The sequence below is a fragment of the Plecotus auritus genome, assembly GCF_963455305.1.
Source record: "Plecotus auritus genome assembly, chromosome: 11".
Taxonomy (NCBI): domain Eukaryota; kingdom Metazoa; phylum Chordata; class Mammalia; order Chiroptera; family Vespertilionidae; genus Plecotus; species Plecotus auritus.
Window position 1 is genome coordinate 55,834,877 of NC_137777.1, and position 27,998 is coordinate 55,862,874.

The 27,998-nt window shown below is 48.1% G+C and overlaps 1 protein-coding gene across 3 annotated transcripts in view; it reads right to left on the minus strand.

Annotated features, from left to right (window-relative positions):
* The window catches only part of MMP16 (matrix metallopeptidase 16), a 174,597-nt gene that overhangs the window by 47,745 nt on the left and 98,854 nt on the right, over positions 1 to 27,998 (minus strand). For 2 of the 3 annotated variants that reach the window (XM_080646747.1, XM_080646749.1), the window contains 2 exons: positions 27,574 to 27,878; positions 6,518 to 6,679 (listed from right to left, as the gene is read on the minus strand). In XM_080646747.1, the coding sequence (XP_080502873.1) occupies positions 6,518 to 6,679; positions 27,574 to 27,878 (467 nt within the window). The remainder of the gene's footprint in view (positions 1 to 6,517; positions 6,680 to 27,573; positions 27,879 to 27,998) is intronic. The other variant, XM_080646748.1, reaches the window with a different exon arrangement.

Genomic DNA, 27,998 nt, shown 5'->3' on the forward strand with positions numbered 1-27,998 from the left:
CAGAAAAAAAAAAAAAAAGGCTAAAGTAGTTTATCACAACCAAGCCAGCATTACAAGAAATGGTAAAGGGAATGCTGTAATGAGAAGAAAGAGAGAGAGAAAACTAGGCATACAGAATTAAAAAGGCAAGAAAGAAGAAAAGGAAAAAAAAGAATTAAAATAGCAATAAATAAGTACCTATCAATAATAACCTTAAATGTAAATGGATTAAATACTCCAATCAAAAGGCATAGGGTAGCTGAATAGATATGGAAACATGACCCAACTATATGCTATCGACAAGAGACCCACCTCATAACAAAACACTCACACAGAATGAGAGTGAAGGGATGGGAAAAAAATTTTCCATGCAAATGGAAAAGAAAAAAAAAAGGCCGGTGTAGCAATACTCTTATCTGACAAAATAGACTTCAAAAGGAAGGCCATCACAAGAGACAACAAAGGTCACTACATCACACTAAATGAATCAATACAACAAGAGGATATAACCTTGGTAAACATATATGCACCCAATATAGGAGTACCTCAATATATAAAAAGTACTTCTAGGGGACTTTAAAAAAGACATAGACAACAATCCAGTCATAATAGGGAATTTTAACACCGTTCTGACTTCACTGGATAAATCTTCCTGACAAAAAAAATTAACAAGGAAACAGTGACCCTAAAGGACACACCAGGATCAGATGGGTTTAATTGAAATGTATAGAACATTTCACCCCAAAGCTGCAGAATATACATCCTTCTCAAGTGCACATGGGTCATTCACAAAGATAAACCACAAGTTAGACATAAAATAAGTCTCTAAAAGTTCAAGAAGATTGAAATCTTGTCAAGCATCTACACAGATCACAGTGGAATGAAATTAGAAATCAACTACAGTAAAAACACCCAAAACATTCAAACACCTGAAAGCTAAATAGCATGTTATTAAACAATAAATGGGTTACCAATGAGATCAAGAAAGAAATCAAAAACTTCCTACAAATAAATGAAAGTAAATACACAACAACCCAAAATCTATGGGACATAGCAAAAGCAGTCCCAAGAGGGAAGTTCATAGCATTAGAGGCCTACCTTAAAAAACAAGAAAATTAATAATAAACTATTTAACCCTCCAACTTAAAGAACTAGAAATAGAACAACAAGAAAAGCCCAGAGCAAGAAGGAAGGAAATAATAAAGATTAGAGCAGAAATAAATGACATAGAGACAAAACAAAACAAAACAAAATCAGTGAAACCAAGAGCTGGTTCTTTAAAAGGATAAACAAGATTGATGAACCATTAGCCAGACTCATCAAAAAACAAAGAGAGAGGACCCAAATAAATAAAATCAGCAATGAAAGTGGAGAAGTAACCACTGACACCACAGAAATACAAAGGATTGTAAGAAAATACTATGAACAGCCATATGCCAACAAGCTGGACAACATAGATGAAATGGAAAAATTCCTAGAAAAATACAATATTCCAAACTGAATCAGGAAGAATCAGAAAACCTGAATAGGCCAATAACTACTGATGAAATAGAAGCAGTAATAATAATTAAAAAAAACACACACACAAAAAAAAAACAACCTCCCAGCAAACAAAAGCCCTGGATTAGATGGCTTCACAGGGGAGTTTTAGCAAACATTCAGAGAAGAATTAACACCTATCCTCCTCAAACTATTCCAAAAAGTCCAAGAGGAGGGAATACTTCAAAGCTCTTTTGTGAGGCCAATATTATCCTAATTCCAAAACCAGATGAAGACACTACAAAGAAAGAGAATTACAGACCAACATCCCTGATGAACATAGGTGCTAAAATCCTCAACAAAATATTAGCAAATCAGATCCAGCAATATATTAAAAAGTTCATACACCATGAACAAGTGGGATTTATTCTAGAGATGCAAGGCTGGTACAATATTTGTAAATCAATAAATGTGATACATCACATAAACAAACTGAAAGACAAAAAACCACATGATCATATCAATAGATGCAGAAAAAGCATTCAACAAAATTCAACATCCATTTTTTATAAAAACCCTCAGCAATGTGGGAATAGAGGGAGCATACATACTCAGCATAATAAAGACTATATATGACAAACCTACAGCCAACATCAGAATCAATGGACAAAAACTACAACCATTTCCTCTAAGAAAAGGAACAAGACAGGGATGTTCGCTTTCATCACTCTTATTCAACATAGTACTAGAAGTTATAGCCACAGCCATCATCAAGAAGAAATAAAAAGCATGTAAATTGGAAAGGAGTAAGCAAATCTCTCATTATTTGCAGATGACATGATATTGTATAGATCAAAACCTAAAGACTCCACCAAAAAACAACTAGATTTAATAAATTTGGCAATGTAGCAGGATACAAAATCAACACCCAAAAATCAATGGCTTTTTAATACACCAATAATGAATTCTCAGAAAGAGAAACTAAACAAACAATCCCATTTACCATTGCAACAAAAATAATAAGATACCGAGGAATAAACTTAACCAAGGAGGCAAAAGACCTGTACTCAGGAAACTATAGGACTTTGAAAAGAGAGATAGAAGATGACATAAACAAGTGGAAGAATATACCGTGTTCATGGATTGGTAGAATCAATATCATTAAAATATCCATATTATCCAAGGCAATCTACAGATTCAATGCAATCCCTCTTAAAGTACCAACAGCATATTTCACAGATTTAGAACAAATACTCCAAAAATTTATATGGAATCATAAAAGACCCTGTATAGATGCAGCAATGCTGAGAAAGAAAAACAAAGTTGGAGAAATTACAATACCTGATTTCAAGTTATACTACAAAGCCACTTTAATCAAAACAGCCTGGTAATGGCTCAAGATTAGGCATATAGATCAATGGAACAGAACATAGACCCCAGAAATCCACCCAAGCCATTATACTCAATTAATATTTAAGAAAGGAGGCAAGAGCATACAATGGAGTCAAGACAGTCTCTTTAATAAATGGTGTTGGAAAATTGGACAGATACATGCAAAAAAAATGAAACTAGACCACCAACTTACACCATACACAAGAATAAACTCAAAATGGATAAAGGACTTAAATGTAATTTGAGAAACCATAAAAATCTTAGAAGAATCCATAGGCAGCAAATCTAAGACATTACTCGTAACAATATGTTTATGGTTACATCTCCTAGGGCAGTGGTCAGCAAACTGCGGTTCGCGAGCCATGGTTTGCCCTACTAATGAGTTTGCCGACCACTGTCCTAGAGCAAAGGAAACTAAGGAGGAAATAAACAAATGGGAATACATCAAAATAAAAAGCTTCTGCACAGCAAAAGAAACCATCAACAAAGTGAAAAGGGAGCCCACTGTGTGGGAGAACATATTTGGCAATGATGCATCCAATAAAGGGTTAATATCCAAAATATAAAAGCAACTCAAACATCTTAACAAAAGGAAAACAAACAATTCAATTGAAAAAATGGGCAAAGGACCTAAATAGACACTTCTCCAAAGTAGATATATGGATGGCCCAAGTACATAAGAAAAAATGCTCCAAGTTACTAATCATCTGAGAGATGCAAATTAAAATGACAATGAGGTACCATCTCACACCTGTCAGAATGGCTACCATCAACAAATCAACAAATGACAAGTGCTGGCGAGGATGTGGAGAAAAGGGAACTCTCGTGCACTGCTGGTGGGAATGAAGCCTGGTGCAGCCACTGTGGAAAACAGTATGGAGTTTCCTCAAAAAATTAAATATGGAACTGCCTAGTGACCCAGTGCACCCACTTCTAGGAATATATCCTGAGAAACTAGAAACACCAATCAGAAAGAATATATGCACCCCTATGTTCAGAGCAGCACAATTTAAGATCTGGAAAGTGCCCATCAGTAGATGAGTGGATGAAAACGTTGTGGTACATTTACTGGCACACCCTGGAATACTATGCAGCAGTAAAAAAGGAAGGATCTCTTACCCTCTGGGACAGCATGGAGGGACCTAGAGAGTATCATGCTAGGTGAGAACACATGATCTCACTCAGATGTGAAATCTAATTAGCAAAATAAACTGATGAACAGAGAGGATCCAGAGACATGGAAGCCTGGAAAAGACTGTGGACACTCAGAGGGAAGACGGGGGAGGGTGGGTGGGTGGAAGGTAATTAGCCAAAGACCTTATATGTATACTAGAGGCCCGGTGCATGAAATTCATGCACGGGGGTGTGTGTCCCTCAGCCCAGCCTGCACCCTCTCCAATCTGGGACTCCTCGAGGGATGTCCGACTGCCCGTTTAGGCCCGATCCTGGTAGGATCGGACTTAAATGGGCAGTCGGACATCCCTCTCACAATCCAAGACTACTGGCTCCCAACTGCTTGCCTGCCTGCCTGCCTTCCTGATTGCCCCTAACCGCTTCTGCCTGCCAGCCTGATCACCCCCTAACCACTCCCCTGCCAGCCTGATTGATGCCTAACTGCTCCCCTGCCAGCCTGTTTTCCCCTAACTGCCCTCCTCTGCAGGCCTGGTCACCCCTAACTGCCCTCCCCTGCAGGCCTGGTCACCTCTAACTGCCCTCCCCTGCAGGCCTTGTCCCTGCAACTGCCCTCCCCTGCAGGCCTGGTCACCCCTAACTGCCCTCCCCTGCAGGCCTGGTCCCCCCACAACTGCTCTCCCCTGCAGGCCTGGGTCCCTCCCAACTGCCTTTCCCTGCAGGCCTGGTCGCCCCCAACTTCCCACCTCTGCCGGCTTGGTCACCCCTAATTTCCCTCCCCTGCAGGCTTGATCACCCCCAACTGCCCTCCCTTGCAGGCCTGTTCCCTCCCAACTGCCCTCCCTCCTGGCCATCTTGTGGTGGCCATCTTGTGTCCACATGGGGGCAGGATCTTTGACCACATGGGGGCAGCCATCTTGTGTGATGGTCAATCTGCATATTACTCTTTTATTAGATAGGATAGATAGGATATGCATAACCCATGCACACGGACAGTTAGGTGGTGAGAGCCTGGGACAGGGTGCAGGGGCGGGCTGGAGGGTGTGAATGAGGCGGGGCGGGGGGGAAGGAACATATGTAATACTTTCAACAATGAAGGTTTTAAAAATAAATAAATAAATGAAGAGTATTCCAAGATTAAAAAAAGGGGAGAAAGAAGCAATGACCTGCTTGCATAATCTGCAGACCTTCTGTCTAGACCCCTGACTTGGCCCCAAGAAGGACCTGCGAGTTCCCTTGGATACTCAGCGTGTCCAGTGTCCCAGAAACATCACCTCTGAGTCTCTCCAAAAATCAAGAGCCACACACAAGTGGACCTGTGTTTTTCAAATCTGTTTTAACCTGGTGAGAAGGCTTACCACTGAGATATCGCAGTGGACGAACTAACGAATGCACACAAGATTAGTGAACTGAAATGATGCCACTTAAAACTGCAAGCAGCATCTCCTGAGCACTGGCCGTTACGCCTGCACAGCCCGCAGCAAGAAGTGGAAGCAGGGAGGCGCACGCGCCAGTTTAGCAGAGCACATCCTCTGTCTGCAGGCGATGAGTGCCAAGAACTTAACAGCCCTGTGGCATCAACGTCCTCCCAGGCCAAGGTTCCAGTGAGGGAGTTGGGGTTATAGTCGACATGTGTAATAGTCCTTTTCCCTTCATCTTATTCTGCATTCTAGACTGAGCCCCATAAATAAAAGTGACTGCACTGCACTAGAAATTCCCTTAGGATTACATGTGAGTCAGCGTAGCCATGTGTTAACTTTGACGCCCTTGTTCGTTAACTTTCATTCTTTGTAATTATAGGCCTTTGAGGTAATTTCATTATGTCCAACCAGCAAGGGTATTTTCTGCAACTTCAAAGGTGATTTGTCTATGAAATATCTAACAGCAGCATCGTAACCCGAGAGACAACCTGTGAGTGTGCACCAAAGCCTCAGTATGTTAGAGGAAAAGCTTATATTTCTCACCGTTTTTATTGGTTATAGTCATTTATCACATATTTTTACCTGAACTTAAACACTAAACTTTATCAGTGCTTTACTATAACTACAGGTTTCAACGAAACCCAGTGAGAAACTCTTATCCATGTTTAAGAATTCCTCATAATCTGTCTACTCAGGCATCTTGGATTACTGCCAACAAAACTTGATGGATTGAAGACTTTTGCCAATATGTATTTCTCTCTCAAATGTACTGAGAGCACCTATTTCAAAGAAGCAGGCACAGCAGGAATTTCTGGACTCCTCTGCAGGGTTAAGCAAACAGAAGCAGTGGTTTAAAAAATACAACCAATTTTTATACTTCAAAAAATAACTCAAATAAATTAATTTCTTAAGAAGTATAAAAGTCCTGCCAGTTAGCTGGGTTGGTTAGAACATCACCCTGATAGTCCACGGTAGGCTTCGATCTCCAGGCAGAAGCAACCAAATGATGCATCAGTAAGTGGAGCAAGGAGCTGGTCTCTCTCTCTCTACGCCCTCCTTTCCTCTCCCTGAAGTCTACACATCAGAAACAACAACGCAGCAGCAGCGGTACCCACCGTAGATCCTCTGGATGCCCTGCAGGTCGTCGCTGGGGAGCTGGAAGCTGTCGGTCTCCATGTACTGGTAGAATGGGGCCATGATGGCCGTGGGGTCATTGGAGTGCTCCAGGCCCAGCGCGTGGCCCAGCTCGTGCACGGCCACGAGGAACAGGTCGTTTCCTGTGCGGCGAGAAGACAAGGCTGACTGTGAGGAGCACCCAGCGCCGAGCCGAGACGCACAGCTCGGAGTCCTCCACGCCGTACCCAAGAGAAATGGGGGCATCTTGACTTCAACCTGCTTTCTCCCTGGATGTCCTGCCTGTGCTATTTCACAAGGGGGTGGGGTGGGGAGGCGCGTAGGACGCCACGTGCATGTAGACGCGGAAAGGGATGGACAAGGAAGGAGAGGTGAAGAAAGAACAGCAGCATCAGAAATGGCCGCTCCTGCATAGAGAGGTCCGTCTGCTGTGTCTGCTTGTACAGCCTGTGATGCAGGAGCCCTTTCTGAGCCCCTGGAGGTGGTTCTAACTGTCACAAGTGAGAGCAGCCATGCCCACGGCAGCAGGAGTGAGGAAGGCTCCGGGGACAGGCTGCCGTGTGCCCAGTCACCGTGTTTATGAAGCTGCAGCTAGACCTCGGGTCATTATTTATATACTAGGAGCCCAGCGTGTGATTCAAAATCGCACGGAACCACCCACCCTCGAGTCGCTGGTCCAGCCCTGCCTCCCTCTCTGGCCCTTGAAGCAGCCGTGGCTGCTACTGACCAGGCCCTTCCCCAGTGCAGGTGCGGAGGCTGGGCGGCCTGCCCCCGACCCTGCATATACAACCTCCTCCTGTCCGGTGGACCCGTTACTGTGTCCCGGTTAATTAGCATATTTCTCTATTATATATACAGATATTTCCTGCTTACGTTATTTTTTAAAATTAAAAAAAATTCTGCTCTAGTTGACATATAATATCACATTAGTTTCAGGTGTACAGCACAGTAAACTGACATATAATTTACTAAGTGATAAGCCACTAAGTCTACTACCCACCTGGCACCGTACAGAGTTAGCACAGTATTACTGAGTAGATTCCCATGAGAACTCAGGCTGTTATATGAACACTTATTTTCCTTACTGACCTAGAATGTGGGACTCAGTTGTGTAGCCTCACAGTCATGGTAACTACATTTGCTCTATAACTACAAATCCTAATCAATCCATCCTTTTAATTCAGAGCAAATCTCAGCCCAGCGCTGCAGTGCTGCGGGCACAGCAGACTCCACAGAGCAGCCGGCGGGGTTCACCCATCCCTGTTCCATGGCCCCCTCACTGTTCACTGCATGCCTACACTCCGCAGGCACAGTTCTAGGCCCAGATGACATAGATGAGAACATGTCATGCAACAATCCCTAGCCTAACAGAAGTTACATTCTAAAGGGGGAGACTGGAAAGAAACAGGAGAGAAAAGTAAGACATACAGGTGTTACACAGTGGCATGATAAGGGGAGATGTACAGGTGTTACACAGTGACATGATAAGGGGAGACGTACAGGTGTTACACAGTGACATGATAAGGAGAGACATACAGGTGTTACACAGTGACATGATAAGGGGAGATGTACAGGTGTTACACAGTGACATGATAAGGGGAGTCGTACAGGTGTTACACAGTGACATGATAAGGGGAGATGGACAGGTGTTACACAGTGGATGATAAGAGGAGATGTACAGGTGTTACACAGTGACATGATAAGGGGAGATGTACAGGTGTTACACAGTGACATGATAAGGGGAGATGTACAGGTGTTACACAGTGACATGATAAGGGGAGACGTACAGGTGTTACACAGTGACATGATAAGGAGAGACATACAGGTGTTACACAGTGACATGATAAGGGGAGATGTACAGGTGTTACACAGTGACATGATAAGGGGAGATGTACAGGTGTTACACAGTGACATGATAAGGAGAGATGTACAGGTGTTACACAGTGACATGATAAGGGGAGATGTACAGGTGTTACACAGTGACATGATAAGGGGAGATGGACAGGTGTTACACAATGACATGATAAGGGGAGACGTACAGGTGTTACCCAGTGACATGATAAGGGGAGATGGACAGGTGTTACACAGTGGATGATAAGAGGAGATGGACAGGTGTTACACAGTGACATGATAAGGGGAGATGTACAGGTGTTACACAGTGACATGATAAGGGGAGATGGACAGGTGTTACACAATGACATGATAAGGGGAGACGTACAGGTGTTACCCAGTGACATGATAAGGGGAGATGGACAGGTGTTACACAGTGGATGATAAGAGGAGATGGACAGGTGTTACACAGTGACATGATAAGGGGAGATGGACAGGTGTTACACAGTGGATGATAAGAGGAGATGGACAGGTGTTACACAGTGACATGATAAGGGGAGATATACAGGTGTTACACAGTGACATGATAAGGAGAGATGTACAGGTGTTACACAGTGACATGATAAGGGGAAACGTACAGGTGTTACACAGTGACATGATAAGGGGAGATGTACAGGTGTTACACAGTGACATGATAAGGGGAGATGGACAGGTGTTACACAGTGACATGATAAGGGGAGATGGACAGGTGTTACACAGTGACATGATAAGGGGAGACATACAGGTGTTACACAGTGACATGATAAGGAGAGACGTACAGGTGTTACACAGTGACATGATAAGGGGAGATGTACAGGTGTTACACAGTGACATGATAAGGGGAGATGTACAGGTGTTACACAGTGACATGTTAAGGGGAGATGGACAGGTGTTACACAGTGACATGATAAGGGGAGATGGACAGGTGTTACACAGTGACATGATAAGGGGAGACATACAGGTGTTACACAGTGACATGATAAGGAGAGACGTACAGGTGTTACACAGTGACATGATAAGGGGAGATGTACAGGTGTTACACAGTGACATGATAAGGGGAAATGTACAGGTGTTACACAGTGACATGATAAGGGGAGATGTACAGGTGTTACACAGTGACATGATAAGGGGAGACATACAGGTGTTACACAGTGACATGATAAGGAGAGACATACAGGTGTTACACAGTGACATGATAAGGGGAGACGTACAGGTGTTACACAGTGACATGATAAGGGGAGATGGACAGGTGTTACACAGTGACATGATAAGGGGAGATGGACAGGTGTTACACAGTGACATGATAAGGAGAGACATACAGGTGTTACACAGTGACATGATAAGGGGAGATGTACAGGTGTTACACAGTGACATGATAAGGGGAGATATACAGGTGTTACACAGTGACATGATAAGGAGGGACATACAGGTGTTACACAGTGACATGATAAGGGGAGATATACAGGTGTTACACAGTGACATGATAAGGAGGGACATACAGGTGTTACACAGTGACATGATAAGGAGAGATGTACAGGTGTTACACAGTGACATGATAAGGGGAGAGGTACAGGTGTTACACAGTGACATGATAAGGGGAGACATATAGGTGTTACACAGTGACATGATAAGGGGAGATGTACAGGTGTTACACAGTGACATGATAAGGGGAGATGTACAGGTGTTACACAGTGGCATGATAAGGGGAGAGGTACAGGTGTTACACAGTGACATGATAAGGGGAGACATACAGGTGTTACACAGTGACATGATAAGGGGAGACATATAGGTGTTACACAGTGACATGACAAGGGGAGATGTACAGGTGTTACACAGTGGCATGATAAGGGGAGATGTACAAGTCACAGTTACATGGTAAGGGGAGAGAGGCAGAGGCCTGGAAGCCGGACGGCACCTGTAGCCAGGACACCCAGAATTTTGGACAATGGTGACGGGTGGCTTCCAGTCTGAGTGGTGGAGCCCTGCATGCTCTGAGCAAAGCAGGGACCCGCTGGGACGGACAGTGACCAGGAGCCTGTGGGTGCCCTTGGGAACCAGGAGCAGCGTGTGCCAACCTGGGATGTCAGCGCCAAGATGCGGGCAACCTGGCCTGAAGCAGGAGCGGCGGAGGCCGAGGGAAGCAGTGACATCTGGGTGTATTTAGAAAGGAGGATGACAGCGCTGCTTAGAGAAGAGTGCAGGAGCAAGGAGAGAAAACAGAACGGCCCAGGCAAGCTACTCCCGTGCGCGTGTGCATGTGTGTGTGCGCGTGCATATGTGTTTGTGTGCATGTGTGTGCGCGCGCGTGCATGTGTTTGTGTGTGCATGCATGTGTGTATGCGCGTATTTGTGTGCATGTGTGCGTGCGTGCATGTGTGTGTGCATGTGCATGTGTGCATGCATGTGTGTGTATGCGCGTGTTTGTGTGCGTGTGTGTGTTGGCTTGTTTGGTGGAGGTGAGCGTGGGCAGCATCACCAGCAGCTCATTCCATGAGTGTTCAGTCCGAGACGCCGTGCAAGTGGAATTCTGGTGAGATGCAAGGAAAGGCACTTCCAGAGTCTCCCAGAGGGTGAGTGCTCTTCATTTCCATGGACTCGGCCCCTGGGTCCAACGCCCCATTCCCCTGCCTCGCCATGAAGAGTCCAGCCGTCCTGGGCAGGGCTGAGATGAGGCCACGGCCAAGGTCTCTGTCCATGTGAAAGCCGTCCAGCCCCACACGCTGGCTCAGCTGTGCTCCCCGCTGCGTGCATCACGTGCGGGCCCGACGGGCCGTGGCCGGCTGTGCAGCTGCTCGCGCAGGGCCGTGGAGGCGCAGGCCAGTGCAGGCCACAGAGCAGGAGTGCCGGGAGCAGGCGCAGAGAGGGCTTCCCCAGGAGCCCTGCTTGCACCTCTCCGCCCATTCTTCTTCCAAGTTAGACGGACAGGAGCGCCTTCCCACATCGCCCCGACTTCGCGTCATGCCCCAGCTCCCCTTTTGCTTTCTTCCTGTTACAAATATTAATAAACTAATTATGCTGACAACCGCTCCACCTCTGCAAAGGGAAGGAAGGCAGCATGCAAGAGCTGGGTCTGGCGGGGGTAGGAGCCCTGGTGGGCCCTTAAGAAAGACTCTTCTGAGGCTTCAAGTGCTGAGACAGAAGGTCATGGACTGAGGAGACAGTGGAGGGTGGGAGAGAGGCGAGGCACATGCGAACAGACTGGCGCCCAGGGGCCCGGGGTCTGCGGAGAGCTGTCAGCCGCACTGCTGCTCAGGGACTGAAGGGAGATGGTGTCGCTGTACGGAGTGTCTCTCCCCAGCCTCAGCCCACGGAGTGTATGACGCTGGGCGATGGCTGCACCGATTTTGCTATCAAGGTGAACAGGAACGGGAGAAAGAACAGCAAGGGGCTGCAGGCATGTGAGGGCGTGACTGACTCGCCGTGGCATTTACATCCCGTAAGGCATAAGCGCTGACACTGTGGGCCAAGGCGAGGTGATAACGTCAGTTTGAGATCAGCTCCACGTTCCGACGTGGCCCAGGAACGTTTGCAGTCACGGAGCAAGGGCGTGAGCGGGAAAGACGCTCCGCGGCAGTCAGAGCAGCGGGGACCAGGTTGGGTAGAGCACTGCCAGGGCTGCGGGTGAGGGCGCCCGTCACCGAGGGCCAGCTCCAGGTGAGCATCCCCGAAAGGGGACCCTGAGGGGGTGTGGGGACTAGGCTTAGGGCTGCGCTCCCACTGCCTGCCAGGTGAGTCCACGTGCCTCAGCGAGGCCACTGGGACTCCTCCTCGTGCCAGCCTCCTCCCAGCATCACCTCCACCTCTGTCCTGTGCGGCGTCTCTCTAGCACAGGGCATGTGCCGGTTCAGTGCGCAGGCCTCTGAGCTGTCTTCCGGGGGTCCCCCTTCCGGTGTGCTGGAGGCAGACGGAGCAGGCGATGAGATGCACCCGCGTCCCCCTCTCTGCGGAGCCTCCCCGCCCGGGTGCACGGCCCCTCCCGTGTTGGCCACCGCTCCTTCGGCAGCCCCTCATCTCAGCACTTAGCACTGACCGCACCCGTTCTTTGGCAAATCTTCCCAGTCTATTTTGAGTTCTTTAAAGACCGAAATGTTGCACTGTTACCAAGGGCAGAGCGCGCATTCAGACCTGCCCCGCACAGAGCCAGGCTCAGTCCCCACGAGGGCATGAGCCGGTAGTTCCTGGGGAGGGAAGGTTCCTCAGAATTTGAGAGTGCAGGGTAGAATTCGATTTCCACCTGAGCCAGGGCAGCACTCCCCCCAGCTTCACTGAGGTGTACCTGACAATAAACTGTGCCATCTTACAAACGCAGAGTGGCGATTTAATGCACGTGTGCTTTGAAAGGATCCCTTCACGGAGTGAATGAACACACCCATCGCCTCACACATCCACTTCCGTCAGAACCTCGTTTCTATTCTCACCACGTTTCAATTACACGACAGTGTGATCACGGCCGCCACTGGGCTCTTCGGCAGGTCCTCACGCCTTCCCGTCCCACAGCTGAACGTGTGCCCCTTCGCCAGCCTCTCCCTCCCACCCACCCAGGAATCTCCGTCTCCTGCAGAGGACTGGAGTGGAAAAGAAGGATGCGGGAGACCAAAGAGGCAGCTACTCTCACTTGGCTTCAGACAACGGAACTACAGTGCCTGACAAGTGTCAGCAAGTACCTGTGGTCACAGGTAATAGTGGGGACGTGGTCCAGAGGGAATGCCTGGGAGGATGAGAACTGGTTTGCTTTCATGGACTGTTGTGGAGGAGTTATCAAGATCGGGAGGTCAAAGGTCAGGCAGGGGAAAATGAAAAGGCACAGGACTGGCCCGGCCGGCGTGGCTCAGTGGTTGAGCATCGACCTATGAACCAGGAGGTCACGGTTTGACTTTTGGTCAGGGCACATGCCTAGGTTTCGGGCTTGATCCCCAGTGGGGGGTTGTGTAGGAGGTAGCCGATCAATGATTCTCTCTCATCAATGATCTTGCTATCTCCTTCTCCTTCTCCCCTCCTCTCTGAAATCAATAAAAATATGTATTTTTAAAGGCACAGGACCGCAGTTACTGGAAAACAGGAATTTTTTTCTAAAGATGCTACTCTGAATAAGAAACCAATGCAATGTGGCTACTGGGGTCACACAGTCACAGGCAGAGATACACACAAGAGGAAGGAGGGGACTTAGGAAGGTGGGGCACGAGGCGTGTGTGCACACGTGCAACATGGGGAGCAGATCTCAGGCGTGTCCACAGGCCTGCGCAGCTGAGAAGGCGGCGGGAGAAAAGGAGCGACTGGCGTTTTCAGATGTCAGATACAGAGTACAGACTCTAGCATGAGCACATCTGGGGTTTCAAACAGGATGCCTTTGCTAAAACACACATCTGACATCACAAGACATTAGGGCCAGAGCCGCCCACCAGGCAGTCAGGGAGTGTCTGGCAGGTGGTCCCGTGGGCTCAAGGTCAGGGCCGTCCCCCACCAGGCACTCCAAGGTCTAGGAACGGGTCTCAAGCAGCCGAGGACCCACCAGGGACCCAAGCACAGCCGTGGCTCCTGGAACCAGGAAGAGCACCTGAGCTCAGTGCTGGCTCCCCAACACCTGTGGGCGCTCCTGCCTGCTTTGGGGCAGAGTCCCAGGGGCCTGTGCAGGGTGACATCTTGTTTTTCTCTTCACCTGTGCACCCCGCTCCTGCCCCAGCAAACAGGTGCGTGGAGCCTGGCTCTGGGCCGGCCAGGACCCCTCTGCTCCCGGCGGGTGAGTGTGGGCCTGGGGCTCTGTGAGAGCACTCCCGTTCTCACCGAAGACAATCCCTTAGTCACACATCGTTTGCATATGTGGACCAATAAGAGAACCACAGGAGACCAACAAGCGAAACAAGTCACCGCAGCCGGTCCTTCGTTTCGGGGACCTGCCCCCTTCAGGTCCAGCCGGTGCTCGGCCGGGTCCAGGGCGGGCACTGCTCCTCTACAGAAAGGGGAGGCCACAGGGCACTGACAGATGGGACAGGAGCCCGCGGAGCTTGCCACCGCACTTTCCATCAGAAGCACTGGCCGCGAGAGAGCGCCAAGTCATTACCGTTCTTCAGACGACTGGCAATCCTCTAATTACCCCTGCACGGCAGTCTGAAGGGAACATTGGTAAAGGAAGTACCACCCTGTGGTTTGAAACAAAAGCTGCTGTCGCATGATGAGCTTTAGAGAATTAAGCAGTGCCAGCCCGCTGTCCTTGGGCCAGGATCACGAGGGCTCCCGGGGCTGAGCACTGGGCCCCGGCCGCGGTTCTGTACTCGCTGACTCAGGGGCGCCCAGGCCAGGGTCCGCCTCCGGCTTCCAGGGAGGCGCTGCTGCCGCCCCAGCTGGGCTGGGGGCTCACGGCATCTCTGATCTCTGGGTCTCGGTGTGCTCCCGTCTCAGAACCCCAGCTGCGTCCAATGAACGAACACACATTCACCAACACTTTTCTGTCATAATTATGTCTACGTTCATCCAATGTTCCTTCGCCCATCCACGCATGTTCACACGCTGTGCCCTGGGAGGACACATACCCCAAGTATTTAGAAATGACGATGCAGCCCGGCCGAGTGGCTCAGTCGGTTGGAACGCTGTCCTATGTGCTGAGGGTTGTCCGTTCAATCCCGGGTCAGGGCATGTACCTGGGCTGTGGTTTGATCCCTGGTTGGGAGCGCAGAGAAGGCAACCAGTCAATGTTTCGCTCTCTCTCCCTTCCTTTCTCTAAGCATGTCCTTGGGTGAGGATTAAAAACTGTTAACATGTGTTACCTCATAAGCCTGCTCAAACACTGGCCTCTCAGCGGCCCCGCCGACTCCCTGTCTGCTTTCTCTCACCTCATTCCTCTGGCTCCCTGGTCCCCCTCAGCTCACTGCCAACCTGAGTTTTGAATTTCTCATTTCCTTACTAATATCTTGACATTTTCTGGCATTTAAAATATAAGGAAATCAAATACCCATCTAATAGGTCTTCCAGAAATCAGTAAGTGTTTTCAAAGGTATGCCACCATGGGACATTTACAGTTTTTAATTCATAAGCATTCTAGAATAAGTCAGCACAAAGCACAATGCTCAGCTCAGGCCTGCACGCGAGGAAGGGGGCACCCCGGGAAAAGCTCCCAGATCGACACCAGAGAACCCGATTGCTTCCTTCAGGCTCTGGTTTGACAGGAAGTCCGTTTTGCAGCGAGTCAGGCATGTCTCATGTCTTCACTAAATGCAGGAAAGTGGCTGTGGCTCACTGCACTGTGCCAGTTCACAGGATGCTGCCCCTCCTGCTGAGCCGGGGTTGAGACACAGCTGGCCCTGGGCCGCGCCACCTGTTGGGGGTCAGTCTGTGCTGTGCTCCCGCGCTCCGTGGAGGGAGCCCCCTCCCTCTGCAGCTGGGACAGACACCCGTTTCTCTGACTAACACAAAAGTAATGGATAACACGGTGCCGGGAATCGCATCTCCTGCACATGTGGACTAAGTTCGCGCTCTCCCCCATGAAGCCGAGGCGCCTGCGACAACACCCGGAGTCCAGGCCTCAGCCACTGCAACTTCCATTCTTCCAACAGTTCCTGATTCTCATCTAACGAGCAAGATAGACTCACGAACAAACTAGAACAGGCTCACAGGTAGAGGGGCGGGGAAAGGTGAAGGGATTAAGCAAAAATAAACACGTGGAATCACAGCCCTGGTGATTAACTGTGCCGTCCGCCACGGGGAGGGCTCTCAGAACATTTCAGCAAAACCCGGTCTTCGTGCAGTCGGGAGGGGCTTACAGCACAGGCACGCAGCACCCCAGCCAGCTGGAGGGTGCCTGCGGCCGCGGCCTATTGGGAACACACGCCTATGGGGTCCTGCAAAAGGCTGGGCGTCACTAAGCCTCTTCCCCGTCTTCTCCAAGTCTGCCACTAGGACGAAAGCCAAACTGGAGGGTAAGAATGAGAGGAACAGAAGCTTTCCTTTGTTAAGCAATAGGAATGCTTTTATCTGGCCATGATTTATCCAACGTATTCAGTAACGAAACCTCATTTTTAACCCTCACCGGAGGATATGTTCCCATTGATGTTGAGAGAGAGAGGAAGGGAGAGAGAGACATCGGTCGGTTGCCTCCGCGTGCACCCTGACTGGGGATGGAACCCATAACCTAGGCATGTGCCCTCCTGGGAATCCAACCCGCAACCTTTCGGTGGACAGGACAACGCCCGACCAATTAAGCCCGCTGCCAGGCAAAGGCTTCTTTTTAAAGAGGGAATAGAAATGCGCACCTTGGGTACCCACCTGGCCCAGAAGTCATTCTCACAGTGACCCCTGGAGGTGGTGTGGTTACCCCCAAATAGCAACGGAAGAAACAAAGGTTTGGAGAAAACTTGAGGAGCCGGGAAGTGGCACAGCACCTCGGGATTTAGGTCTGTTTGAAGCGGAAGTCCCGTTTCTGTGCTGAATACGACCCTCCATGAATTACTACACCCCCCGCCCCCCGCCAAAAAAAACTTGTCTGGAGTAAGCGTCATCACCCACACTGAGGCGGAAGCCGCCATGTGGCCTCGGGCACAGGTGAGGCAGAGACCAGTGCTAACTCCAAAGGCCACCACACCCTCCGGCCTTTGCGCGGGAGTGGTTACTTCCATGCGCTTTCACGGCAAGTAGGAAGAGTTTACCGTCCACCACACGTCCAGCCGGGAGCAAAGCCATCACATGACCAAGTCTCCCAGGAGCCCAACCCATGTCCGCCGAGGACACCTGCCGTCAGCTTACCTGGGGCGTGTGAAACCTCACCACCGCAACACCCCAAAGGGGTCCCTACTAAGGACAGTGCGGGTCACCTGCTACAAACTGCCCTCCGGAACCAGGCTCCCCACCCCTCCCAGGACCACCTTCCCTGCAGCTCTCCCTTCCCACCCGGCTCACGGCCTGCCCTCGGCCACGCTCCTGTGAACCTCTGCCACACCGCTGCAGGCATGCCCTCCGCTTCCCTTCCGGCCGCCACAGGGCCCCGCAGCCCCACTCAGTGACTGTCAGGAAGGGAGAGCTGAACAGGAGTGACCCCTTTGTCCCAGCCCATCACTTCCTATGCAGGCATTTCTTCAGGGACCGTTTCCCAGAAGCACTCAGACCTTCCACAGCCTCCCCCTGGCCATGCTGCTCGGCTTCTTGATTTCCTAGCAGGCGGCTGCTCTTACACAACCTACCTCCAGCCATGCAGGCAGACATCTGCACATTCCCCGAAGTCAGCCACACATCCTTAGTTTTCAAAAAGTAGAAAACGGAAGATTTTCTATGTCCGTAAGAGTGAGTGTCAATACTTGAAAGCCCTAAAATATATATTTTTATAGTTGCTTTTTGTAAAAAACTTCAAGAATGACATTCTAGTTATTCACTGCTACTAGGGGCTGAGCGAGGCATCTCTTTGGCGGCTGGGTGTGCCTCCAGGAGGCCTGAGGCCAGAGTGCCCTTCCAGCGAGGCTCGCTGGCAAACTCGTGCTGGTTACTGGAGAAGTCCCTCCTCCTGGCTCTCCATATGGCCTGGGCTTCTACAGAACAGAGTGATGGGGCTCTAAGGCAAATATATTGAGGAGGAAAGATGAGAGAGAGAGCAAGAGAGAGAGAGAGAGAGATCCATCATGAGTTCTGTGTATGACCCAACATCACCACCACATTCTGCTCATTAGAAGTGATTAATTCAGTGCCCCACAGCCACTAGGAAGAAATCACACGGCTACAAAGGGACGGTGTCTGAGTGTGTGGACTCCCGTTAAAAGCACCGACACCAACATGTGCCTTAGTTGAACTCAAACTGTAATTTATTCTATTACAGAAACCAGGAAGATAAAATTAATCTGGTTGCCACTATTGCTGTGAATATAATTCTACTGACTTGATTTTTGTGATAAGATACTGAAATATAACTAAGTTCTTTATAGAAGTTCTTTATAGAAGCGTATATAATAAAGAGATAATATGCAAATTAAGCCTCATGCCCTCACAAGATGGCTGCCTACAACCAGGCCGGCAGGGGGATTAGTGAGGGATGACCAAACGACTGAACAGCAGGCTTTGTGGGGTGACCAGGCTGGCAGGGGGGGCGTTGGGGGCAACCAGGCCAGCAGGGGGGTCAGTTGGGGGTACCAGGCCAGCAGGGGGGCCGTTGGGGGGAACCAGACCAGCAGGGGGGGCAATTGGGGCAACCAGGCTAGCAGGGGGGGCAGTTGGGGGGAACCAGGCCAGCAGGGGGGGCAGTTGGGGGGAACCAGGCCAGCAGGGGGGCCATTGGGGGAAACCAGACCAGCAGGGGGGGCAGTTGGGGCAACCAAGCCGGCATGCAGTCTGGCGAAAGGGGGGGCAGTTAGGGGCTACCAGGCAGGTAGGCAGGTGAGCGATTAGGAGCCAGCAGTCCAGGATTGTGAGAGGGATGTCTGACTGCCAGTTTAGGCCCGATCCCGGGGATTGGGCCTAAACCGGCAGTCAGACATCCCTTGAGGGGTCCTGGACTGGAGAGGGTGCAGGCTGGGCTGAGGGGACCCCCCCCCCCATGCACAAATTTCGTGCACCGGGCCTCTAGTCTATATTCATAAAAGCCAAGTGACTAGAACAATGGAACGAAAGGAATGAGTGGAACGACTGGAACGATCAGTTGCTATGACGTGTACTGTGGCAGACAACTGGCCCGATCGGGACCCCGATTGCCCCCTTCCAACCTCCTGCAGCCCTCCCGGCACTAGCCCAGCCTGATCAGCCCCCATCAGGGCAGGCCTGCCGGACCCCACCCGTGCACGAATTCATGCACCAGGCCTCTAGTTTTATAGATTCTTCAAAAGGCTTAATAACTTACTGAGTGCATTTCCTAACATTTTGATGAGAAGGCAGTGCTGTCTGCGAGAACTCAGAAAACCAATTATTTCACATCAAAAACTTTGAAGAAGAAAAGGGATAAAATGCTGCCTGCTAAACCACATTCAGTGTTTGAATAAATTAAAAACACATTTGCATACTTTAATAGGGAAAATTTTAAACTCTGAAAAGACAAAAGGGTGGATATACCATTTGAAAAGTCATCAGAGTTAAGTATCTCATAGCCTGGATAGAGGCTTCAGAGCCAGGGGCCACCCCCCCCCGCAGAGCCTACCAGCCAGGCCGCTAGTGCTGAGGTCCCAAGCTGTCCCCGATGAGCATGTCCTCATGTTCACAGGCTGACATCTCCATGGTCGCTTTAACACTCCCCTCTTCCTATGTCACTTGGCCAAAATTATGCTTTTCCTTCAATTCTTAATTCACATGCCTTTTTTTTTGCATGGAAACTTCCTGACGGGTAAGATTTGATTAAGATCAAATAGTATTTTGGGCTTCTGTACTCTTTGCAAGACCCCTTTCTGAGGATGGACCCTAGTTATGTGCTATTTGATACATGGAAGACGACATTCCTGGCATCTATGCAAATTATGAAGCATGATACTAACACAGTCCTAAAAATCATCTCACTTTGGGAACCCCATCGTCCCCTTCCCCATCTCCTCATCCGTTGTTCCCTAGCCCATGCCCCCACCTCCTGCGGCAGTGACCCTCTCCCTTGTTGCGAGAGTGCATTTCTGAGCCTGTATCTTTTATTGCCCTTGTTTTTGAACCTCAGAACAAATGGAATCATGGTGTCTTGTCTCCTGTAATTTTTGTTATTCACCATCTTTCTCTCAGAATGGTCTATGTTGTTGCTGGTAGCAGTCGTGACACCTTTTCCTGCCATTCGGCGTTCCGTGTGTTCCTATAAACAATTGGTATATATTAACCTCATAACACGGACCTGTGGGTGGTTCTGCTTCCTTTGCTGTTGGAAACAATGCTGGTGTGAAAAGACTGCTGGTGAACAAGGGCAGGACTCTGGTCAGACTACCGGTGTGTCAGAAATGAAAACCACGAATCCTGGGCTCTGCCCCCTCGTCCTCCAGGGCATGCACATGCGCCTGCTCCTCTGACCTCGAGCCTCACCGACACTCGCTGTGACGGGGATGTGTACAGTGGGATTTTGTTTTTACTGATTTAGGAACTCTGCTTTGGAACTGGCCTGTTCAGTCTATTTACATTCATGGAGGTTAATGATCTATTTGGAATTTTAAAATTATTTTATTCTGTTTTTTTAACTTGTTCTGTTTTATACCATTATTTTTCTTTTCTTGACATTTTAAATTTATACTCTCCTTAAAACGTATTTTTTATTGGTTATCCTTAAAGATTGACTACGTCCACTTAAAAACGTGAGATTTCTTTTTTTTTTGAGATTTATTTCTTAATCTTACTGCTGAATAATGTAAGACTTTAAGAATAATGTAATGCTGTCCATTCCTTCCCTGGTTTACCTGCTATCACTGTACAATGAGCTTCTGTCTCTTTTTAACTGCACAGATCACACATTATCTTATCCTATCTAATAAAAGGTTAATCTGCAAATTAACTGTCACTCCATCACAAAGATGGCAGTGACCATAGCCACAAGATGGCGGCGCCCGGTCTTCTCAGCCCTGCAAGAGTCCCCCAGTCCCGGGGGGCGGGAGGAGGGGGCAGCCCGAGAGCAGGCAGCGTGAGCGGCCTGGCAGAATGCTTGCTTCGTTACTGCAGTGACGAGGCAACCGATTCACGGCCGGCCGCAGATAGACCTCTGGCCAGGCCGGGGCGTGGAATGCTGGTGTCCTCGCCCCAATGATGAGGCAAGGGTTCCACACCCGGTTGCGGATGGGCCTCTGGACCGTGGAGAGCCTCTGGGCAGCAGGTGCGGAGTGGCCAGGCCCCACGGAGAGCTACTGGCGCGTGGATTCATGTGCAGGGCTACTAGTAGATAGAATATTTACTAATTTCTTTGATCAAAATTCTTCCTTTCATCGAAGATTCTTCTTAGACGTCCTTCTCATCCTGTACTACTTATCTTAGAAAGCCTTTTATACATGTTAAACGAATGGTCAGTTTTCTCATTTTTTATTCTTTTTATCCTAATCCTTGAATTATAGTTTTGTTTGGTAATTCTCATTATTTTTCTCTTAGCATTTCAAAATATTGCACTGTCTCCTGGCATCTGTGTTGTTTGGTAGTTTCCTGTGTGGCTGTAGGTGAAGAGTCATCCTTGATCTTTATCTTTCCTAACCTGTCTCATCTGTCAGCTCACCCATTCACCATTCCCAGGGTGCCCAGGAGTCAGAGCCAACTCAGGGCACATGACAACCAGCATGTGTCAATATTTACTTATGAATCTGATTGTATTAATTTTACAATGAATGCCATGACTCTTTTGAACTGCATACTACTGGTCTGAATTTAGAACAAGGCATTTTTGCTCTTCTGTGGTGGCTTATCTCTGTCACTTTAATTTTTCCACTCTCCCCTCTTTTGGGAGAACCCATAATTCATAAGCTGGGCTGATCCCTGAGCCTTCTGTATATAGTCTTGAACTTCACGTCATTTTACCTTCTCGTGCTCTCCTGAAAACGCTTACCCAGCTTTCCCTCCACACGACAGGGCCTGGTTTTAGAGAATAATGTCCTTTCTTTTCCTGCACCCAGCGAGTCTTTACAGGCATTCTGAGTTGTTTCCAATATTGTTTTCTTGGTTCACTTGAGAAGATATTTTCAGCGATACACTTTTCTCCTGAAAATGAAAGTAATATTCCCTTTCCCTGACTTCTTAGGATCCATAATGGCTTCATTTGCTGCTGTTGTTGCTAACTAGGTAAACGGGCAAGTCACCAACCTTTTGGGGCCTCAATTTCCTTGTGAAATGGAAGTAATTGTACTTTCTACTTTATAAGTCTGTTGTGAGCAACACATGAGTTAAATACATAAAATGAACTCACATAGCACCGGGGACATACTATGCCCCATTACATCTGGGCCCTCATGTTACTTGTGTTTTACTGTTTTCTCCTTTCACAGCTTCAAATGAGATGACGACAACCAGCAGAGATGCTTTTTCATGGTCTCTGGACTTGCCTCTTTTTCTCTTGCATCTGGTCAAATGACCTTTCAATGAAAAAGGTGGAGAGCAGGCTGAGGGGCCATGCTCTCAGGCCCGCTTCCGGCCAGGACACGCCTCTGGAACCACAGGGCTCATAGCGGAGGCTGCCCCGAGGCCCAGGCTCCTGTTCTCCGGGGTGTCGATTGCTGGCAGCTGCAGTCTACGCGGGCTGCACAGGGCTGCTCCTGCGGACAGGTCTCACCAGCTGGGGAGGAGGGACACTGTGGCAACTTCGAAAATAAAGTTTCAGCCCTGGCCAGGTGGCTCAGCCAGTTAGAACATCGTCCTGTGCACCAAAAGGTTCTACCCCTGGTTATTTATGCAATCAACCAATGAATGCGTAAATAAGTGGAATGACAAATAGATCCCTCTCTCTCTCTCAATCAATCAATAAAAAAAGAAAAAAGAAGAGAGGTGACACTCCTGTCCTCTCTCTTGAGTTTCAGCAGGGCCCCTCGCTGGCAGGCTGATGCCCCCTCATTGACCAGGGTCAATCTTCTTTATTCCATCTCCTGATTCATATGTGAATCTCTCCCAGAGACACCCACACAGACACACCCAGAGGTATTTACCAGGTACCAGGGCATCCCTTAGCCCAGCCAAGTTACAAGTAAACATAACCATCACATCGAGGTAGTAGATTCACGTGCTTTGACAGCTCAGAGGAAATCCAGATCATCGTTTCTCTTTTCGTGGTATTTAAACAGACACCATCAGAGCACTTCTTTGGCAGGGACTTTTCTGACAATAAACACAGCCAAAGGCATGCATTCTTTTTGTCACTAGAACTGCAACACAGTAAAATCAGATCTGCCTCTAGACTCTTCTCTGCCACAATTCTATGTCATTTCCATAGGGAGCCTTCTGCTGAGAATTACCCATGTGAGGTCCTAGGATGGGGAAGATACCTGTCTAATTAGGAAGGGGCTTTGTGACAAGCCTGTTTACATGGATAGCGCCCTTTAAACTTCATACTGTCACCAAGGAAACAATATGATAATGACTTGCAGAAGGAATCTTAACATTTCGCCAGAGGTAAAATTTCCATCTCACATTCAGGCAATGGATACTTTTCAAAAATCACATCACAGTAACATTTTCTACTGGGAATTACTGTGCCTGCTTTGCTTATCCACTCCATAAAAGATTAAAAAAAAAAAAAAAAAACTCTTTTAGAAAAGGCATTTTTAGTAGGACTGTGTGTGTGTTTACTTATTTACTAGAGGCCCGGTGCACGAAATTTGTGCACGGGGGGTCCCCTCAGCCCAGCCTGCACCCTCTCCAATCTGGGACCCCTCGGGGGACATCCCTTTCACAATCCTGGACCACTGGCTCCTAATCGCTAACCTGCCTACATGCCTGGTTGCCCCTAACTGCCCCCCCTCCCCCGCTGGCCTGATCGCCCCTAACTGCCTCCCCTGCTGGCCTGGTCGCCCCTAACTGCCCCCTGCTGCTGGCTAGGTTGCCCCAACTGCCCCCTCCCTGCCAGCATGGTCACTCCTAATTGCCCCCCTCCGCCGGCCTGGTCACCCCTTACTGCCCCCCCCCGCCCCCGCCGGCATGGTTGCCCCACACAGCCTCTTGTTCAGTTGTTTGGTTGTCCCTCACTAACCCCCCTGCCGGCCGGGTCTTAGGCAGCCATCTTGTGAAGGTGTTATGGTCAATTTGCATATTACCTCTTTATTGTATAAGATTTTTAATGTAACAATTGCATAATTTACTTAATGGGCTTTAGGTTGGGTTTTCAAAAGGTATCATGACTATGAGCAAATTGATGGTAAGGTGGATAACAATGAATAATGAAGTTACTGGCAGCTTAAGACACTGTTTATCTCGTTTGAGGTTGATGGAACTCAAATTGCTGTCATTAGCTGAACAATATGCTGTGGAAACCAGCCTGCACTTACCCAGAGGCTCTCCCATTTGCATTTCTGCTAAATTGCGGGCTGCTCTGCTTTCTAAGACAAGTGCTTAGACGCAGTGACAGGAGAGAAAACTATGTTCCAGGGAAGTCAGCCAGGAGCACGGGGGCTACACGAAGGGATGTTTATCAGTGAAGACGTCAGAATCATGCCTCCTGTTTTTGTGATCCAAAGACAATCTTAGAGCTGGGATCAGCGTGGACAGACACTGATGCTCCCCACACTCAGCAGCATCCACACTGAGCCAGAGGCGGCCCTCTGATAAACAAGCAGTACTCCCCAGACCCACCCTCCTGCCCTGCTGGTGTCAGGTGAAGGCTGGAATTCCAATTAGCATCAATCTCCACGGGATTACATCTTGAACAGTCACTTAACTTCTCCCTAATCTTACAATGTGAAACACTATTATTTTGCAAAGGCATTTCCTTTAAACTCACAGGAAAAAAAATATTCCTATTTGACCAGTAAAACAATATTTTTCTCCAAATTATAACGCTAAATATTAAGCAATTGTTTTGTTTAGGATTTCAATAATAGGCCTACTTACAAAAATTGTTATACTTGGGCAGTATAAGCTCAAAGGCAATGGAATGTGTTAACATGGACTCTGAGTCAGCAGCCACTGGCTGCGCCGGACACCTCAGCTGGAGCTTCAGAACTCTCCCCCACACGTGCATTCCTTGGGAAACTCTACGTCACACAGAGCACATGAGCATGGTAACACCGATCCCACGCAGCTCGGTGCCAGCAGTCCCATTTCCTATGGCATCTCAAATGTCCCCACAGATTTTTTTCTTAAAACTTACTTCTTTCAAAAATATCGGCTGATGCCTGAGAAAACTGCTGAGAAAAGATACACCTAAAGGATTTCTGCAGCTTTCTTATTTCAGTATTTTAAAAGAACACAGGGTCTTTGATAGGCTCCATCTCTTTCAGAGATTTTAAAAATAATTTTAAATTTATGAGGCCACAAAGCCAAATTAACACAACTTCAGAGATACAGATGTAAGTAGCTGTGCTTGGTCTGGTACCATTATGACTAAGGAGTCATTAATGACAGGAAAGAAGCAAAGGGGAGGCCAGATGTTAGAGGCATGCCATTTGGGCAGCTGCATCAGAAAGCCACACCTTTACACTCCCCAGGGACCACAAAGGGAAGGGGGGCTCCTGCCCAGGAAAGCTGGGGGACTGGGGAAGGTACTTGCCTGTCAACCACACCTGGGGACAGAGGTGGGTGGCCAGACAGGGCGTGGCCACAACAAGTGCTGGGAAATCTGGGACACTGAATCCCCTAAGCAAAGGAATTCCATCTCTTGCGCTTTTGAGACCCTTGGGACTCCTGTTGCTTGGGGAGGGCCCTCCTGCATTCTCCCGTGTGGCCAGAGGCCCTGTGGTCCCACACAGAGGACCAATGACTAGCCGGACGCTGGCTGGATCCAGCTCAACCTGGAAGGGAACCGGGACACTGGCTGGACCGAAGCCCCAGCTATGCTTCTTCCAAGACTGGATGAAGAGAAACGGGACTTTGGAAGCCCAGGGATGTGATTCCACAAAAATAAAGCTTTCACCCACACCTCCTCCACCAGTGGGGCCTCTGGAAATGTTTATTCCAGCGGCACCTCAAGAACACCACTTCCACCATAACAGCTTCTTTATTGGAATGAAACACAATTTTCTCTGTTCAGAATTTTTGAAGAAAGTCTCTCCCTTGGAGGCACAGGCAGTTTTGACTGTCTCAGCAAAATTCTAATGTAACTGCTGTTTTTCTCAGACAGTTAGAATGCAAACATTCCTTCTATTCTGCAAAATAATTTTAACAATTGAAGACAACTGAACCAGTTCATTAGAATGCGTGTGGGGTTTTGATAAAAATAAAGTGAACCCAGTTTAAGTGACTAATCCATCAGGCCAGCTCCCATACTGTGGGCCACATATCGCTAGCTGCTCAGAAGAGGTGGCTCGGGCCCGAAGAGCACGCACGGACACAGAAGCAGAGAGCCGGCGCGCGGGCAGGCTCCTGGGCCAGCGCCAGGGAGCAGGGATCAAACGTCGGGCAGTCTGAGCCCGAAGTTCTTGCTTTTCATTCTACTGCAGTGGTGTTTCCCACCATCTTCGTCATTCGTCTCCAACCAGTTCTTAACAACGAAACCATAATTTCATATTATAGCCAATACTCCAATGGACAATAATTCAAAACATGATTTTGAGTAATACTAGATATTTTGGGGGTAAAACATGAATAGTTATTACATGTTCTTTCTTTGGAATTTGACATTATTTTAAGCTTAACTCGACCTAATGCATCCTATAGTCCTACACAGTGTTTGAATACTGCATGTTCTAAAAGCTCATGGTATTATCCAGCTAACTAAACCTCCTAATGAACTAACAATGCTTGGTGTGATGGCTGGGCTTACCTCATCGAAGAGAAAGTAAGAGTGTTACGAGCTGGTTAGTTGTTATGAAAACAATGCACGCTTGTATTTTCAACAGCATTCTACCATGTGGGGAGAAAGAAAAGATGTCATTCTTATTCGCAGGGACTGGAGAGATGGCTGCTTTGGAACCTTGTAACCCCAGGATCTTCAAATTCCATAATTTTTTTTTAAACATAAAATAGAAGATGGACTGTTGTCTAGGAAGAAACCCATGTTTCTATATTTGAAGTAACTGTTCTTTTAGCATTGAGGTTTTTATTTTTACATTATTTTTGCATGTCCGACTAATTATAAGATTAGAAAATTGATAGATGTGTCGAAATAAATTGGCAATAAAGTGGTTTTTCATAAAAATAAAGAAAGATATAATAGAAAATAATAACTTTTGTAGTTGTATTAAATTGGGAGACCAAAGGAAATGGGTAAGAGAAGAAAGGGGCAAGATTTGCAGAGTAGAAAGGTGAAGACAGGAAAGAAAATAACAGGAAGGAGTGACACAACCAGTGTCAATCAGGGTTCAGTGTAGAGCAGAAACACTGGAATGGAGTGTGGGGAAGCGAGGCTGCGTAGCGCGCACCCAGGACTTCAGTCCTGGGAAGTCTTCTAAGAGACACTGCACAAAACCAGGCCACTCATCTTCCATCGGAAGACCACATGGAAAACCACCATTACCTAGCGGCCCATAAAAACTCTTATTCTAAAGGTTATGAAAAGCCTCATATATTGTTTTATAATTTTAAAAGCTAATTTAGAATCAATACCTTAAGTCTGTGAATTACTTGGGCATTTCAAAGCTAAAAATAAGAGAGGTGTTTGGTATGAAAAGAATGATGTGCTTACCATCGTGATTCGGATTTCCTAGTGTCCATGGCTCATCGGAGTCAAAATGAGTGTCTCCCCCGATTCCTGGTCCAGGGAAGTAGGCATGTGCCAAAAACCCTCCCTCTCCATCAAAGGGAGAGCTGTCTCCATGGAAACCAGATGCAAAAATGATGGTTATATCCACATCTCGCTTGCCGTTTTCTAACTCACTGTAGGGCACTTCTTCGAATGTCAGGGGAGTCACGTTCTGCCACACGTCGAAGGCACGGCGGATAGCTCTGCGTGTCTCAGGGTCCCCCACTTTTGGAGTTACGTTCTTTATACTGAAATGTAGAGAAAAGAAGAACGCCCATGGCTTCGTTCCAAATGGTCCAACTTAGAGATTTTAATCTATTCAGTGAGTAAAATAACAAAGAGGAGAATGAACTAAAATCTACGCTTCC